This window comes from Zeugodacus cucurbitae, chromosome X, assembly GCF_028554725.1.
Source record: "Zeugodacus cucurbitae isolate PBARC_wt_2022May chromosome X, idZeuCucr1.2, whole genome shotgun sequence".
Lineage (NCBI taxonomy): Eukaryota > Metazoa > Arthropoda > Insecta > Diptera > Tephritidae > Zeugodacus > Zeugodacus cucurbitae.
In genome coordinates this window covers 34,148,949-34,165,693 of record NC_071672.1, presented here as the reverse complement: position 1 = coordinate 34,165,693, position 16,745 = coordinate 34,148,949, and the positions used below count along the sequence as shown (strand labels likewise).

The window sequence follows — 16,745 nt, the reverse complement described above, 5'->3', positions numbered from 1 at the left end:
CGAGCAAAACTTCCATATATAATAATTAATAATCCTATAAAAAATTAAAATTTATAATCGATACTGGGGCTGAATTCAATATAATTAACCCTGGTATTTGTCACCCGAATTTGAAGCAAAATGTTAACGTAGTGGCAAAAGCATTAGGTAGAATGATAATAATAACGAAACTTTGTAAATTCCCTATATTTCGTGAATTTAATATTAAAGATTATAATTGTGAATTTTTAGAATACGCGTTTAATGAAAACTTTGATGGGCTTATAGGTAATAATATTTTACAAAATTTAAACTGCATAATAGATTTACCTAATAGACAATTAATTACAAATAATTCTGTAATAACAATGTTTTTATCTAAAGAGGAAGAAGATTATAATGAATTAGCTTATAAATTTAACTACTTTTTTAATTGTGAAATTGAAAAATCTGATATATTACCTCAAATTCGAACTGATCATCTTGAAAAATATGAAAAAAAAAAAATTAACCAATGTAATTAAAAGGTATAAACATGTTTTTTATAACAAAAATGATAATTTAACTTTTACTAATGAAATAAAGCACAGAATTGCAACAAAGCATGATATGCCAGATTATATAGGTATCCTGAAGTACATAAAGCAGAAGTTAATAACTAGATTGAAATTATGTTAAAACAAAACATAATTAGACATTCAACTAGTCCGTACAATAGCCCAATATGGATCGTTCCAAAAAGTTAGATTCCACCAATGAACAAAAATGGCGCATAGTAATTGATTATCGAAAGTTAAATGATATAACTGTTGAATATAGATTTCCTATGCCAAACATTGATGATATTTTCGACAAACTTGGTAAATGTTTATATTTCTCAACTCTGGATTTAGCCAAGGGATTTCACCAGCTACAGGGCATTATGAATTTTTGCGTATGTCATTTGGCCTTCGTAATGCTCCCGCTACTTTCCAACGACTGATTAACCATGTATTGAAAAAATACATTGGTTCAATCTGCTTAGTTTATTTAGATGACGTTCTGATTTTTTCAACTAGCATAGAAGAACATTTAGAAGCAATAGACAAAATTTTGAAACGTTTGAGTCAAGCCAATTTGAAATTACAAGTTGATAAATGCAAGTTCCTTTCGAAAGAAACTGAGTTTTTGGGTCATTTAGTAACCCATGAAGGTATTAAGCCAAACCCTAAGAAACTTGAAACTATAGACAAATTACTATTACCAAAAACACAAAAAGAAATAAAATCATTTTTGGGTATAACGGGTTTTTACAGACGCTTTATTAAGGATTACTCCAAAATAACTCACCATCTCATTAAATACTTCAAACAAGGGATAAAAGTTAGTACATGTGATAAAGATTATTTGGCGGCCTTTGAAAAATTAAAAATGTTACTTAAAAATGATCCTATTCTCATTCATCCTGATTTTACTAAAACTTTTACGCTTGTTACTGATGCGAGCAATTTTGCATTAGGAGCTGCACTTATGCAAGGAAACAAAGCTTTTTCTTTTGCCAGCCGTACTTTAAACGGCCATGAACAAAATTATAGCACAATTGAGAAGGAGCTATTAGCCATAGTGTGGGCAACCAAATATTTCCGCCCTTATCTTTTCGCCCGTAAGTTTATAATCAAAACAGACCACCGTCCATTAGTTTGGCTTCACAATATAAAAGAGCCAAATTCTAAAATCCAAAGATGGAAAATTAATTTTAGCGTTTGCGACCTCTGTGAAGGTGAAAGGTGTTCATGAGAAAAAAGATAAGACGAACAAAAACTCTCTTGTTTAAACACGAACTAGAAAAAAAGTCTCTTTTAAACGGTGCCTATGAGACAAAATACAAAACACAATTGCAACAAAATATGAAATGAGCATAAACTATCAAACAGTGCAATAGCGAAAACATAAAACTTCGTATGCTCATTTGTCTACATTAATACTCTCAGGAGAGATGCAACAATAAAAACAATATCTTACATTGATGCAAGCAGAAAAGAAATCAAGAAAGCGAGCATTCAGTGACATTGCACTCATAAGCATTCAACTGGAGTTTAATGCAGCAGCAACAAGCGTTCAGCAAGACAGCAAGAGTGACAACAAGAACATAGGATTTACTTTTACGTACATATACATAAGTATACATATATATAAGTATTTTTGAATTTGTATTACATTCTCTTGTTAATTCTTTTATCATATATCCGTTTCCTTTTTACACACTTTAAATTCAATTAAATTCTAAACTAGAGAAGCAATTCACAGGCACTCTAACGTAAATTCATGCCCTATTTTGAAAGAAATTTTAATAAAAAATTTTTGGTGAAAAATATAGTAGTAATGACTTAATGGACGAATTAAAAACTTGCAGATTACACGGAACAATTGAAAATTATTATTTTTTAAATAAATAAACTAGCAAATAGAATACATAATAGAAATTTAACTCACGGTGACAATACTTATACGACTGAAGAAGTGAACAGAATTTCACTTAAAACTTTCAGAGATTATCTTCCTGAACCAACACGTACTATGATATTCGCTAGAGACCCTAAAACATTAGAAGATGCATTTAAAATTATATTAGATGCTAAGCATCAAAATTACACACAGTTTGGACCAGCAAAAAGAGACTATTTGAATACAAATATTAGAACTAACTTTAGCAATAATTATAGTAATCAAATTAATTCCTTTCAAAGGAAACCGTTAAATTTTTACAATAATAGTAATAAATCTAATCAACAAAATGTGCCATATCAAAATCAACATTATGTAAATGCAAATTATAATCAATATAATGATAATCTAGGCAGTTCAAATTTTACTAGTCAAACAAGGCGGACAAATTACTCACAAGCTACAAACAGAAATAACCCAAATTCGAATAATAATACAAATTTGTATCAATTTAGACAGCCTATTGTAAGACTTCAAAATAAACCTAATATGAGTAAGATTAATCAACAAGATGAACCAATGGAAATTGGAAATTCGAACGTAAATTTTCCAATAGCAAGCGAGCAAAACTTCCATATATAATAATTAATAATCCTATAAAAAATTAAAATTTATAATCGATACTGGGGCTGAATTCAATATAATTAACCCTGGTATTTGTCACCCGAATTTGAAGCAAAATGTTAACGTAGTGGCAAAAGCATTAGGTAGAATGATAATAATAACGAAACTTTGTAAATTCCCTATATTTCGTGAATTTAATATTAAAGATTATAATTGTGAATTTTTAGAATACGCGTTTAATGAAAACTTTGATGGGCTTATAGGTAATAATATTTTACAAAATTTAAACTGCATAATAGATTTACCTAATAGACAATTAATTACAAATAATTCTGTAATAACAATGTTTTTATCTAAAGAGGAAGAAGATTATAATGAATTAGCTTATAAATTTAACTACTTTTTTAATTGTGAAATTGAAAAATCTGATATATTACCTCAAATTCGAACTGATCATCTTGAAAAATATGAAAAAAAAAATTAACCAATGTAATTAAAAGGTATAAACATGTTTTTTATAACAAAAATGATAATTTAACTTTTACTAATGAAATAAAGCACAGAATTGCAACAAAGCATGATATGCCAGATTATATAGGTATCCTGAAGTACATAAAGCAGAAGTTAATAACTAGATTGAAATTATGTTAAAACAAAACATAATTAGACATTCAACTAGTCCGTACAATAGCCCAATATGGATCGTTCCAAAAAGTTAGATTCCACCAATGAACAAAAATGGCGCATAGTAATTGATTATCGAAAGTTAAATGATATAACTGTTGAATATAGATTTCCTATGCCAAACATTGATGATATTTTCGACAAACTTGGTAAATGTTTATATTTCTCAACTCTGGATTTAGCCAAGGGATTTCACCAGCTACAGGGCATTATGAATTTTTGCGTATGTCATTTGGCCTTCGTAATGCTCCCGCTACTTTCCAACGACTGATTAACCATGTATTGAAAAAATACATTGGTTCAATCTGCTTAGTTTATTTAGATGACGTTCTGATTTTTTCAACTAGCATAGAAGAACATTTAGAAGCAATAGGCAAAATTTTGAAACGTTTGAGTCAAGCCAATTTGAAATTACAAGTTGATAAATGCAAGTTCATTTCGAAAGAAACTGAGTTTTTGGGTCATTTAGTAACCCATGAAGGTATTAAGCCAAACCCTAAGAAACTTGAAACTATAGACAAATTACTACTACCAAAAACACAAAAAGAAATAAAATCATTTTTGGGTATAACGGGTTTTTACAGACGCTTTATTAAGGATTACTCCAAAATAGCTCACCATCTCATTAAATACTTCAAACAAGGGATAAAAGTTAATACATGTGATAAAGATTATGTGGCGGCCTTTGAAAAATTAAAAATGTTACTTAAAAATGATCCTAATCTCATTCATCCTGATTTTACTAAAACTTTTACGCTTGTTACTGATGCGAGCAATTTTGCATTAGGAGCTGCACTTATGCAAGGAAACAAAGCTGTTTCTTTTGCCAGCCGTACTTTAAACGGCCATGAACGGAATTATAGCACAATTGAGAAGGAGCTATTAGCCATAGTGTGGGCAACCAAATATTTCCGCCCTTATCTTTTCGCCCGTAAGTTTATAATCAAAACAGACCACCGTCCATTAGTTTGGCTTCACAATATAAAAGAGCCAAATTCTAAAATCCAAAGATGGAAAATTAGGCTAAACGAGTTCGATTTTGATATAAATTATATAAAAGGAAAAGAAAACGTAATCGCAGACGGTCTTAGTAGGTTAAATTATGAATCATTAAATAGTGACCTTGAAATTAATTTACATGAATTATTCGATGAATACGTTAATACAGTCCATAGCGCAGAAAGTGATAGTACTGACTGACAGTTATTTATTCAAAATTCAAATACAAATTCTTGTACAACAAAAATTATGTTCAAAAACAAAATTCGATACTACTTAAAAGTAGCAAGTAATGATGCTCTTTTAGAATTTTTGCGCGAAAAACTACCTGCGAAAGGACTTGCAGTAGTTTACTGTCAAAATATTAAATTATACAAAGAGTTCCAGTCTTTGTATATTAAATATTTTGTGAGAAACAAAAGCTTAAAAGTGTTAAAAGCACACTCGTTGTTAGAAGATATTACTGACAGAGAAAAACTTTTACAATTAATAGAAAATACGCACATTAAAAATAACTTTCAAAAATGGTACATGAGAGAAAATCTAAGAGAATAAATGAGTTAAATCAAAAAACGAATAGAGTTGTAACGGACAGTTTTGCCAATAACATTGTTAATAATAATAGAGTTAGTAAATCAAAACCCAAATATAAAAAAATTTTAAATTATAAGCAAGATGGAAATCACCTAGTATTTACTGATAAAAAATTAAAAAAAAATATATAAGTCACAAGTAAAACGAAAAGCAGGAATTAATATATAAAGAAGCATTAAAATTATTTCAATACTGTATATGTTTGACTGGAACTGTTTTCGCAGGGACTGCTTATTCTGGCGGCGGAGGAGTAATTTAAGCATCCACATCACCCACATACACATATACTATTATCCATACACATACGTATCAAACATATCTACATTTATATTTACATAATTAAAATTACATATGTTATTGTAATAACTAACTACTTTAGTTTAATAAGTGAAATTAGAGTAAGAGAACAAGAGAATACATATGTAAAGAGAGTAATTGAGATTATACTTTAAAACTAAGATAGGATAAGTGCAAATGAAATCAAGTAAAAAATTGAGTTCTTATTCAGACACTAAAGAAAGCGTTTCGTTTTAATCGAAGAACATAATTATATGCACAGTTGGCAACCCACGCAAGATGCAATGGCATATGTGAGATGTTGATGTGTTGAAGGCAATTGATGATGGAAACGTCGGCATGATTTTCCTTGATGCGCCTGGTGGAACTGGAAAGACATTCCTCATATCATTGATTTTGGCTGCAGTTCGTGAAAGATCAGAAATTGCTGAAGCAGTTGCTGCTTCTGGAATAGCATTGATTTTACTCTCAACCTATTTCCGGCAAACACTACCAGTAATACCACGATCGACCGCTGCCGATGAGATCAATGTTTGCCTCAAATCATCACCATTGTAGCGTTATGTGTGGAAACTTCAGCTGACGACAAACATGCGAGTTGCATTGCTAAACGATCCATCTGCCGAACTGTTCTCCAATCAACTGCTAACTATCGGTAATGGTCGTGTTCCTGTTGACGCATCGAATGGATTCATTTCGTTCTCGCCAAATTTTTGCAATTTCGTCTCAACGAAAGAGGAGCTCATCAACAAAGTGTTTCCGAACATCATTGCTAACTACAAAGACTACGATTGGTTGAGTGAAAGAGTAATTTTAGCAGCAAAGAACAAGGATGTGGATCACTTAAACTTCAAATTTCAAAATCAAATCGTTGGGATACTGCATTCCTTCAAATCTATCGACTGTGTAACAAACGAAGGCGAAGCAACCAACTACCCAACTGAGTTATTGAATTCATTGGATGTGCCTGGCTTGCCACCGCACAATTTTCAATTGAAGATTGGTTCAGTCGTCATCATGCTTCGCAATCTCAACCAACCAAAATTATGCAACGAAACGCGTTTAGCGGTCACAAAATTCATGGCCATTGTGATTCACGCGAGACTACTAAAAGGAAAATTCAAAGGTGAGGAAGTTCTCATTCCGAGAATTCCAATGATCCCAACCGATATGCCATTCGAGTTTAAACGAATCCAATTTCCAATTCGTCTCGCATTCGCCATGACAATTAATAAATCACAAGGCCAATCATTGAGTGTTTGTGGCCTGAATCTGGAAAATGCATGTTTTTCACATTCATGTTCGTCGCATGTTCCCGTGTCGGAAAACCATCTGCTTTGATCGTTTTTGCACCTGACAACAAAACAAAAAATATCGTTTATCACAGAGTGCTCCAATGATTACCTAAAAATAATTTATATGGCAAAACAACGTTTGCCGGGTCAACTAGTATTTAATATAAATTATAGTAAATTTGGGTAATGTAAAAATTTAAATATGTATTTTGATGTTATTTTACAATGAAATAATTGTCTTCATTTCATACATAAAATATATAACTTCGTCCGCATAAACGTGCTCAGTCAACTGCTGATGGCAGACTTATTTTAACATCGCTTTGCCTCGTCGTAAGTACTCGTTTTACGCTCTTCGCTTGTGCGTGTTAGTGACAGTTTCCTCAAAACAATGAAGAACCGCTATTGCCATTTCTTTAAAAAAAAATACCCATCCTCCCCATAGCTTACAATACTCGATGCTTTTAAAAAAAGACGAATTTGTATCATTGTATCATTTGTATATTATATATTTCTTTGTGAAAGATTATAAAATCTCTTTTTAAATTTTCTTAAATACAATATTTAAAACTTTTTGATATAACGAGCACTGTGGCTTCCCAAATTCCCACTCTGTCTGAAACGTTTTTTGGTTTTCCATGTTTATACAGTATAGTCCGCATATAAGAAACTTTGAAAATGCCACTAACATTTTTCTTATAGGCGGAGTCCGTATATAAGAAATAGAACAATTTCATTGAAATTCGGTATATAATATTTTGTTGACACCATGACAACACGGTTGAAAAATGGGCGAAATCGGTTCACAAGCACGCCAACTTCCCATATAACTCAATTTTGAATTCCATCTGATTCGTTCACTTTATAATACGAGTATATACATACATAAGCATATACATAAGCAACCGAAGAAGATAGCTTATGAACAAATTTTCGAAATCGGAATATAACTTTTCAAGGCCCCAGATATCTACATGAAGAACTCAGTACCTAAGTGTAATTTTTCACCGAAAATCTCGGTGAGACTTTATGCCGAATATATGGGTCAAATTGTGTGTTATCTTAATAAAATTACATAAATAAATTGCGAGAGTATAAAATGTTCGGTCGCACCCGAACTTGCCCTTTCCTTACTTGTTTTTTACTCAAGTTATCCGTTGCACAGACGGACAGACAGGCATTCGGATTTTGACTCGTCTCGTCACCCTGATCATTTTGATAAATATAACCCAATGTCTAACTCTTTTAGTTTTAGGTGTTACAACAACTATATCTATCTTAGCAACTTTTGTTGCGAGAGTATAAACATTTTATGAAGCGAATTTCTTTGAAATTGGTAAAATAGTTCCTGAGTTATAGTTGTTGCACCTTAAGTGGGCGGTGCCACGCTCACCGTCATTTTTGGATACCAATTCTAGCGCAGCTTTTCTTTACAATCGCTACTATACAGTGTAAGGTTTCTGATGTTTTTCCTTACAGAATTAAAGCACGTCGCGTGGTTATAATCCTATTCCATCCATTTTCATACTACGCAGTATAATACCCAAAAGAAATGGATCCAGAAAATTAGGTTTAGTAGTTTTTAAGATATATACATAAAACTTAATAGGGGCAGGCCACGCCTACTGAGTAAAAATGGAGATATCCTAATGAAACTTGGTACACATATTATTGGCATCATGAGATGTCTGGACCATCTAATTCTAATATTTTTAAATCGGAAAACACAACATCATGCATCTCAGTTGTCCACTGCACGGGTTTCCGGGTGAAGTCTAAGTGCACTTATTTGTGATGAGGCTTCAACCAGGCTTGCACACCGGTTTTTCCATTTTAACTAATTTCTGTTAAGTAAAATGTGAGCAATATGTCTGGTTGTCAGTGGAAAACCCAAATTATTTTTTACATTTTGTGAAATTCAAAATCTTTTTAGTGGTTTGTATTTTAATTTAATTTATCTGGCGAATATAAAGTTTTACATTGCCTTTTGTTGGGTTTTTCACGCCATAATTTTTACATTTTTATCAAAGATGGCTCACGACTGCATCTGATCTATCAATTTTGTGCCCGATCTACAGATTGCAATAACTTTCCTTATGGTAAATATTGAATTGATCTTTTTTGAGTCAACGATATATTTTCCTCTGGAATCGTGATATAATCTTAAACATGTATATAATCAGTGATGGGCACCATCAAAGTCAAACAGGCATCACAAAATGAGATTGTGTTAGTGCGCTTTCTGTGGAACCAAGCGAAACAGCAACCAAAAATATTCAATCTGCTTGCAGAGCAGAGATCTGCATTATGTACTAATGAAATTAGTGCACTAACTCATGAGCCAAACAAATTGGTGCAAATGAGTACTAATACTAATATCAAAAATAACTAACAGTCGGTTTCACGAAACAAATTTAGAAAAATAATTAATTTCAGTTCCAACATTTGACTTAATTTTTATATAAATGGTCACGCTTTGCCATTTAAATATTATTTAAATACTGTCATATGTAACCATGGTTACGCATTTCTATCAGCTGAATTCCCATTTGTTTACCATTTTGACAAAGAAATACAATTTTTTTGTTTACATAAATCAGCTGTTATTCTTACTAACATCCCTGCCTTTTAATTTTTTTGATGCCAAATGTCAATAATGGTGGAACGCAGGAAACTTAAGTGCAAAGTTAAATAAAAATTAAAATGGAACTTAATTTTCAATTAAAAAAGTTCGTGAAACCGGCTGTTAGACTCATTTCCACCAAACCAAAAAAAAACTCATAGTATTTCTACACTTATATGTGCCGTCAATTTATGACTCAAACGAGTGTATAGTAGCAATTTGATTTTACTCACTCGTTCATTGGTCACGATGAAAATAAACTTCAATGAGTTTGGTACACTGATCGGCACGAGTGGAATTGTGACTTCGTAACTGAGCACGAAAGTAAAGATACACAGTAGGAACTTTGTCACATTACATTTTTCATTATTTCATTGGACATGCAAATTAATTTATTGACCTTATGTAAAAAGTTTTTAATAAATAAAAAACGAGTATTTAGTCAAGCGACCGAAAAACGTCGGAGTCTTGGAAACGACTGCCATTTTATCTTTATTTTACTTACTTTTATACAATCCTGTTCTTAAGGCTAAGTACAAATATTCTTACAATCTAATAGTCATCTTTTAAACATATGTTCCACTTTAGATGCGCTACATGTGGTAAATGAAAGGTTCTTCTTACAATCTAATGTGTGTGACGAATGTCCACTTAAGATCACGTGTGGTAAGTGAAAAGATCATCTTACAATCTAATGTGTACAACGAGTGTGTAACACGATTCTTAATAGTAGATGTGCCAATGACATATTGGACACATTTGTTTAGTAGTTCAAATTGCAATGTCTTATCGGTGGTGTTAACTCCCCCACCTCTAAATTGAAGCGTCCCGACTCAAAGAGGAATTGTACTTGATCCTTTCCATCATTTGATCAATAGGTTGGGCTTGCTCTTGCATTGGAATTTTTATACTCTCGCAACAAAAGTTGCTAAGAGAGTATTATAGTTTTGTCCACATAACGGTTGTTTGTAAGTCCCAAAACTAAACGAGTTAGATATAGGGTTATATATACCAAAGTGATCAGGGTGACGAGTAAAGTTCAAATCCGGGCGTCCGTCTGTCCGTCCGTCCGTCTGTCCGTCCGTGTAAGCTGTAACTTGCGTAAAAATTGAGATATCTTAATGAAACTTGGAACACGTGTTCCTTGGCACCATAAGAAGGTTAAGTTCGAAGATGGGCGGAACCCCTGCCACGCTTACAAAATGGCGATAACCAAAAACACATAAAGTGCTATAACTAAGCGATAAATAAAGTTATGAAAATAAAATTTGAAACATAGGCTCGCATTAGGGAGAGGCACATTTGAATGTAATTTTTTTGGAAAAGTGGGCGTGACCCCGCCTCCAAATAGGTTTTTTGTATATATCTTGCAAACCAATGAAGCTATATAAACCAAATTTTCTGCAGTCGTTTCTTTTAGCCGTTTCCTTATACAGTCTAAAAATGAAAGAAATCGGATAATAACCACGCCCACCTCCCATACAAAGGTTAGGTTGAAAATGACTAAAAGTGCGTTAACTCACTAACGAGAAACGTCAGAAACACCAAATTTTCCATAAGAAATGGCAAAAGGAAGCTGCACTGAGATTTTTTTACAAAATGGAAAATGGGCGTGGCGTCGCCCACTTATGGGTCAAAAACTATATCTCAAGAACTACTCGACAGATTTCAATGAAATTCGGTATATAATATTTTCTTGACACCCTGATTACACTGGTGGAATATGGGCGAAATCGGTTCACAACTACGCCTACTTCCCACATAACTCAATTTTGAATCCTTCTGAATCGTTCACTAATAATATATACATAAGGAACCGATAAAGATAGCGAAATAAAACTTTACACAAATACTGTACTTGAGCTGTGACATCACTTGTGGAAAAATTATCAAAATTGAACCATGACTTTTCAAGGCCCCTGACATCAAACATGAAGAACTCAGTGCCTTAGGGTAATTTAGCCTTACCTTACTTGTTTCAATGTTAACTTTAACTTGTGTGCTCCTATTTTTTGTATTTACAAGTTATTAATATTACTACTATAAGGCTCACAATTGTTATCAGACAGTAATTTGTCATTTTACTTTTTTTGCCTCATGTCTGAGTTATGTTATTTCTTGAATATTTTTAATGTTTTGAAAATGTATTTCTTCCATACTGAAATTCTTTGTGATTGTAATATTAATTACTTTAACTGGATTTGGTAATAATTTCATAGTGAGAGGTTTACGATGTCTATAGACTAAGTTATCAATTTTAACATTAAAATTTTCAAATCTTATGAAATAAATAACCGTTAATAGTAAAGTTGTTAGAGTTACAGTTATGATAAATGGTTTTATTTTTTGCATTGATTACATAAATATGGTTTGTATCCATTTCTATTATTTTTGATTGGTTAACATTTTGAGCCTAAAAGATTTTAAGATTTGATATTATCTTTATTAATTGTTCTGTTTCTGTTATGTATTTTAATTTTATTTCCTAAGTCTTCTACTACTATTTGTTTTTTATATTTGGGGTTTAATTTATTTCTTTCTCCAAATATTTTCTCATATATTATATCTCCCCTTTGATAACTTTTTTGAAGCCTTTTCTTGTTATGATATTCCAGCATTTTTTCTTGGGCATTCTGCAACACATCTTTCATATTTTGGTGTGGTTCTTTATTAAATAAAATAGTGCAGGGCTATTTGCCTGTTACTGAATGAATTGTTTTATTCTACTGTTGAACTGCTCTCATAATTGATTCAAAATTACTTATTAAGCTGTGTTCTTGTTTTAAACATCTAGAAATTTCTATTAGTGTTGAATGAACTCTTTCTATTTGTCCATTACTGGTACTGTGACGTGGTGTACAATAATAAATTTGTATGTTTATCCTCTCCATTAAAGACTTGAACTGTATCGTACTTAAGTCTGGTTCATTATCGATAACTATACTTTAACATCTGGAATGTTTGTAATAGTTCTAAAACTGTTTCTTCAAAATTTGATTTATCCTCTATATATTTGACTATTAGAAATTTTGAATATGAATCAATACACGTAAGAAATTTAAGTTTTTGTGCGAAAAAAATATCTATATGAAGTGGTTCTCCCTCTTTTTCTGGTATTGGTACTTCCCCTATTGGGATTAATTTCGGATGTCTTTCGTATTTATTATTATTACATATGCTACAATTTTTCGCATATTGCTTAAACTGTTTTATCATTAAAGGCCAATAATACTGCTGCCTAATTTGTGTTAAATTTTCCCTATAATTTCTATGTGCTCTGTTGTGTGTTTGCTCAATTATCGTTCCCTGATCTTCTTTATTGCTTATATCATTAGGGAATAGTTTAGTATATAGAAATTTTACTGTGGGAATTGTATCCTTCAAAATGTTTTTTATAGCATATAGCACCTCAGGTGTGCAAAATATTCCTGTAAATACTTTTGGGCTCACATATTCTTTTAGAATATCAATTATGTTTTCTGGTCTATCATACTCAATTAGAATTATTATTAAAAGAGGAAATCGTCTCTAAGACAGTAATTCTTGCTCCATTATCAATTACTATCTGTTGCTTAAAGTGATTCAAAGGTTTTTTTCTTTCAAGAATTTAGTACTCATCGCTACTTTCTGCAGAGTGTTGGGTTTCTATTAGTGAATCACCTGAGTCGCTCGACCCGCATGAACTATTTAAATTGTTTAAGACTTGCCTTGATAGTGCATCAGCAACTACATTTGTTGTCCCTGGTTTATAAATTATTTTTGGAGAAAACTCCTCTATAAAAGCTCTCAATTTTTTCATTTTAACATTAGGATTTTTTTCGGACATTGCAAATGCTAGTTGTTGATGACCCGTGTGATTTTCTAAATCGTTTACTGCATAAAGGTAATGGCGTAATGCTTTTAATGCCCAAACTATGGCGAATTAAGTGTCTTCGAAATAAATGTAATAGCTCTTCCGTCTTGGGATAAGACTGTCCCTACAGCAACATTGGATGCATCAGTAGTTAAAATTAATTTTTTCTCGAAATTTGGTTGAACAAATTCAATTTGTTCTTGCAACGCTCTTTTTAAGGTTTCACAGGCTGCTATGCCTTCTTGTTCATGATTAATAATTGTTTTCTTAGACATATACTGCGAAATTTGACCATTTTCTCCCTTTAAGTGTTTTGTTAATGGTTTAGCAATTGTTGCATAATTCTCTATAAATTTCCTATAGTATCCCATTAATTCTAAAAATCCTCTAAGTTGTCCTAACGTCTTAGGATATGGGTCATTTTTTTTTGTTTCTACTTTTTTGGGATCAGTTTTTATAACCTTATGAGATACAACGTATCCTAAAAATTCAACTTCGGTTTCTATAAATTTTGATTTTTCTATAGATATTTTCATATGTGATTTTTCTAGGGTTTTCACTATATATTTCAAATGAAATATATGTTCTTCTAGTGTTTTTGAGTGTACTATTTTGTCATCAACATATACGTGACAAAATTTTGCTATACATTCGTGTAATATATTATTCATTCTTAAATATTCATATTTTCCGTTATTTACAGAAAATGCTGTTTTCTCTATGTCCTTTTGCTCCATCAATATCTGATGAAATCCAGACTCTAAATCTATTGTGGAAAAGTATTTCGATTCTCCCAGATTAAAGAGAATCACCTCGGGATTAGGCATTGGATATCTGTCGGATATGGTTTTTTCATTTATTTTTTTTAAAGTCAATGACCATTCTTAATTTCGGACTTCCGTCTTCATTTATTCCTTTTTTATGAACGACCCAAACGGGAGAATTATGTGGGCTTTTACTATGCCTTATAATTCCTTTTTCTAGCAAACTTTCGATTTCCTTATTAACAAAATTATTCGCAGATATTGAATAAGGATATTGTTTTGACCATATAGGTTTATCATCCTCAGTCCTAATTTCTGCTTTAATATCTGTTCTAAAAGGTAAATCCATGTTCACGTGTTGATGATGATGATTAATTATTTTAATAACATCCTTTCTTAACAGTGGGATGCAGATATGTTTTGTTTCCTTATCGTTATAAGATAATTCGTTAGACAATTGAAAATTATTTATTTTTAAAATATTATGAGCATTTGCTTCATTTATTATTTGTTTATTCGTAGTATCATTTCTTATTTCATTTTGGGATGATACATTTTTTTCGATAATTTTACCAGTATTATCTATGGTAGGTGTCTCAAGATGTTTTTGTCCCAAGGGGTTTACTATAATTAAATCATTGAGAAAATTTATTTTCTCTGTTTTATTATCCCCCTAAATCAATGTTCTGTTTGTGATATCAATCGTGGCTCCGGTTTTATTTAAGAAATTAATTTCAATTAAAAGATCGCTTTCTAAATTGTCAATTTCATAAAAACGTTCCTGTATACCCAACAGATTGATATTATAAAAGTGTTTTATTATAGTCGAACCATGAATGGTTCTTACTCTCTTCTTAATTACTAAAATGTTTTTATTATGATAAATTCCAGCCCGTATATATGAGCTGGTTGCCCCTGTATCTATAAGAATTCTAAAGATTTGCCCCGTTTTTGTATCGGTTTTAATAACATAAGGCAAATCTGAGTTTACCCTAAAAAATGGTTCTCACCAATATTATTTATTCTTGAATTTTTGGCTGAGGTTGTGTGCTTATTTGTGCACTTTCAATTAACCTCTTTGGTATATTGGTTGGTCGATAATTGGTCTGCCAATTATACCTGTTACTTCTAACATCTGGTTGGTTTATTTGCATAGCACTGGGCCTATTTGTTAATTGGATTGATTGATCCACTTCCTTTGGTTCTGTATGATTGGAATGTATCTGGTATGAATTATTTTGGTTGAAATTCCTTTCAGGGTACCTTAAATTATTCTGAAAATGCGGATATCTTCGATTAGCTTGAGGCTGGTTTCGTGAACCAATTTCATGGTTGTTTTTAGTAATTTTTGTGGTTTTGCAAGAGCATTTGGCAAATTGGTAGGTGTCAACGTAAATAAAATTTGGTTTAAAGGATAATTTAAACCTGTTATAAACGTTCTAAGCGCGGTTTCGCGGTTCTTTATATTCAATTGATTGAATTTAATTTCAGTAGTATAAAAAAAATTTTATTGAAAATTCGCGTAGAATCCCTGTATTGATTCCTGTGAATTATATGTTGTTGGATCATATGGAGCATTTATAAGCTCTACTGGCGATACGTAAGAAATTGCTGTTGTTGGTCTAGACTGAAATATGTTGAATAATTCCTGTATGTGCGAATTATTCAAATTTCCAACACATCCTTGAAACAAAACATCCGATATTAATTTACGCGCCAATATTTTTTGTTGAGGCTCCATCTCTTTTAATTGCGCACCCCATGATTTGGCAACCACATCATCTGGGTCATTGTTGTTTTGTTGGTTACTGTTATTTTGTGATTTCAGGTGTTCGCACGCTATTTTAATTAAATTATCTTCCTCGGTAATTTTACGTTTTTTTAGTCTATGTTGTGTTGTTGATGTTTTTGGTGAAGTCTATAATTAAAAAAAATAAGTTTTACATATTTATGTGAATATTTATATATGTATATAGATTATAAAAACTACTTATTTTTACCTCTTCTAAACTATCATATTCCATTGAACATGTGCTAGGTGCACTTTCCTCTTGATCCTCGAGAAAATTTAGAATATTATAGAACCATAATGTTGGCTCATAAATATCCTCAAATCCAGCTCCAGACTTTTCGCTTCTTTGCACTTTCTTGAATTCTTTTCTGTATGTTGTCCTATATGTATTGTTAAGACTAGCTGTGTCAAATATTTCTTACCGCTGGTGGGGGAAAATAAATGATAGTCTAGCCTTATTGAGAAATTATTTCATTCTAGTTTTATTTTGGTTTTTTACTTACTTATATACAAATTTTAGAATTATCTTAAGAACTAATTATATGTGTATGTGTGTATGTCTATATGTATATTTTATATGTTGCACGATAAGGGGTTATTTCAAATGCACACAAGCAATTGCCCCAATGTATTTTTATAACCAATAGGTTATCTTGTGCATACATATAAATATGTTTGTTTATTAATAGTTGAGTGCATGCATGTTGCATATAGATGCATGCGTGCCTCATATTAATGTATGTGTGTTGCATGTATGCGTGCAACATATAATGTATGCTTGTTGCATAGACCGTTTTCACACGGGCAATTTTTGTCG

The 16,745-nt window shown here is 31.7% G+C and overlaps 1 protein-coding gene across 1 annotated transcript; it reads right to left on the bottom strand.

Annotated features, from left to right (window-relative positions):
* Positions 1 to 15,594: 15,594 nt before the first annotated feature.
* On the bottom strand, positions 15,595 to 16,289 carry LOC128923100 (uncharacterized). Its single transcript, XM_054235555.1, has 2 exons — positions 16,137 to 16,289; positions 15,595 to 16,054 (listed from the first exon to the last, which is right to left on the bottom strand). Exons 1-2 carry the CDS (start codon positions 16,158 to 16,160, stop codon positions 15,644 to 15,646), a joined length of 435 nt encoding a protein of 144 aa, XP_054091530.1. The 5' UTR covers positions 16,161 to 16,289; the 3' UTR covers positions 15,595 to 15,643.
* Positions 16,290 to 16,745: the final 456 nt, after the last annotated feature.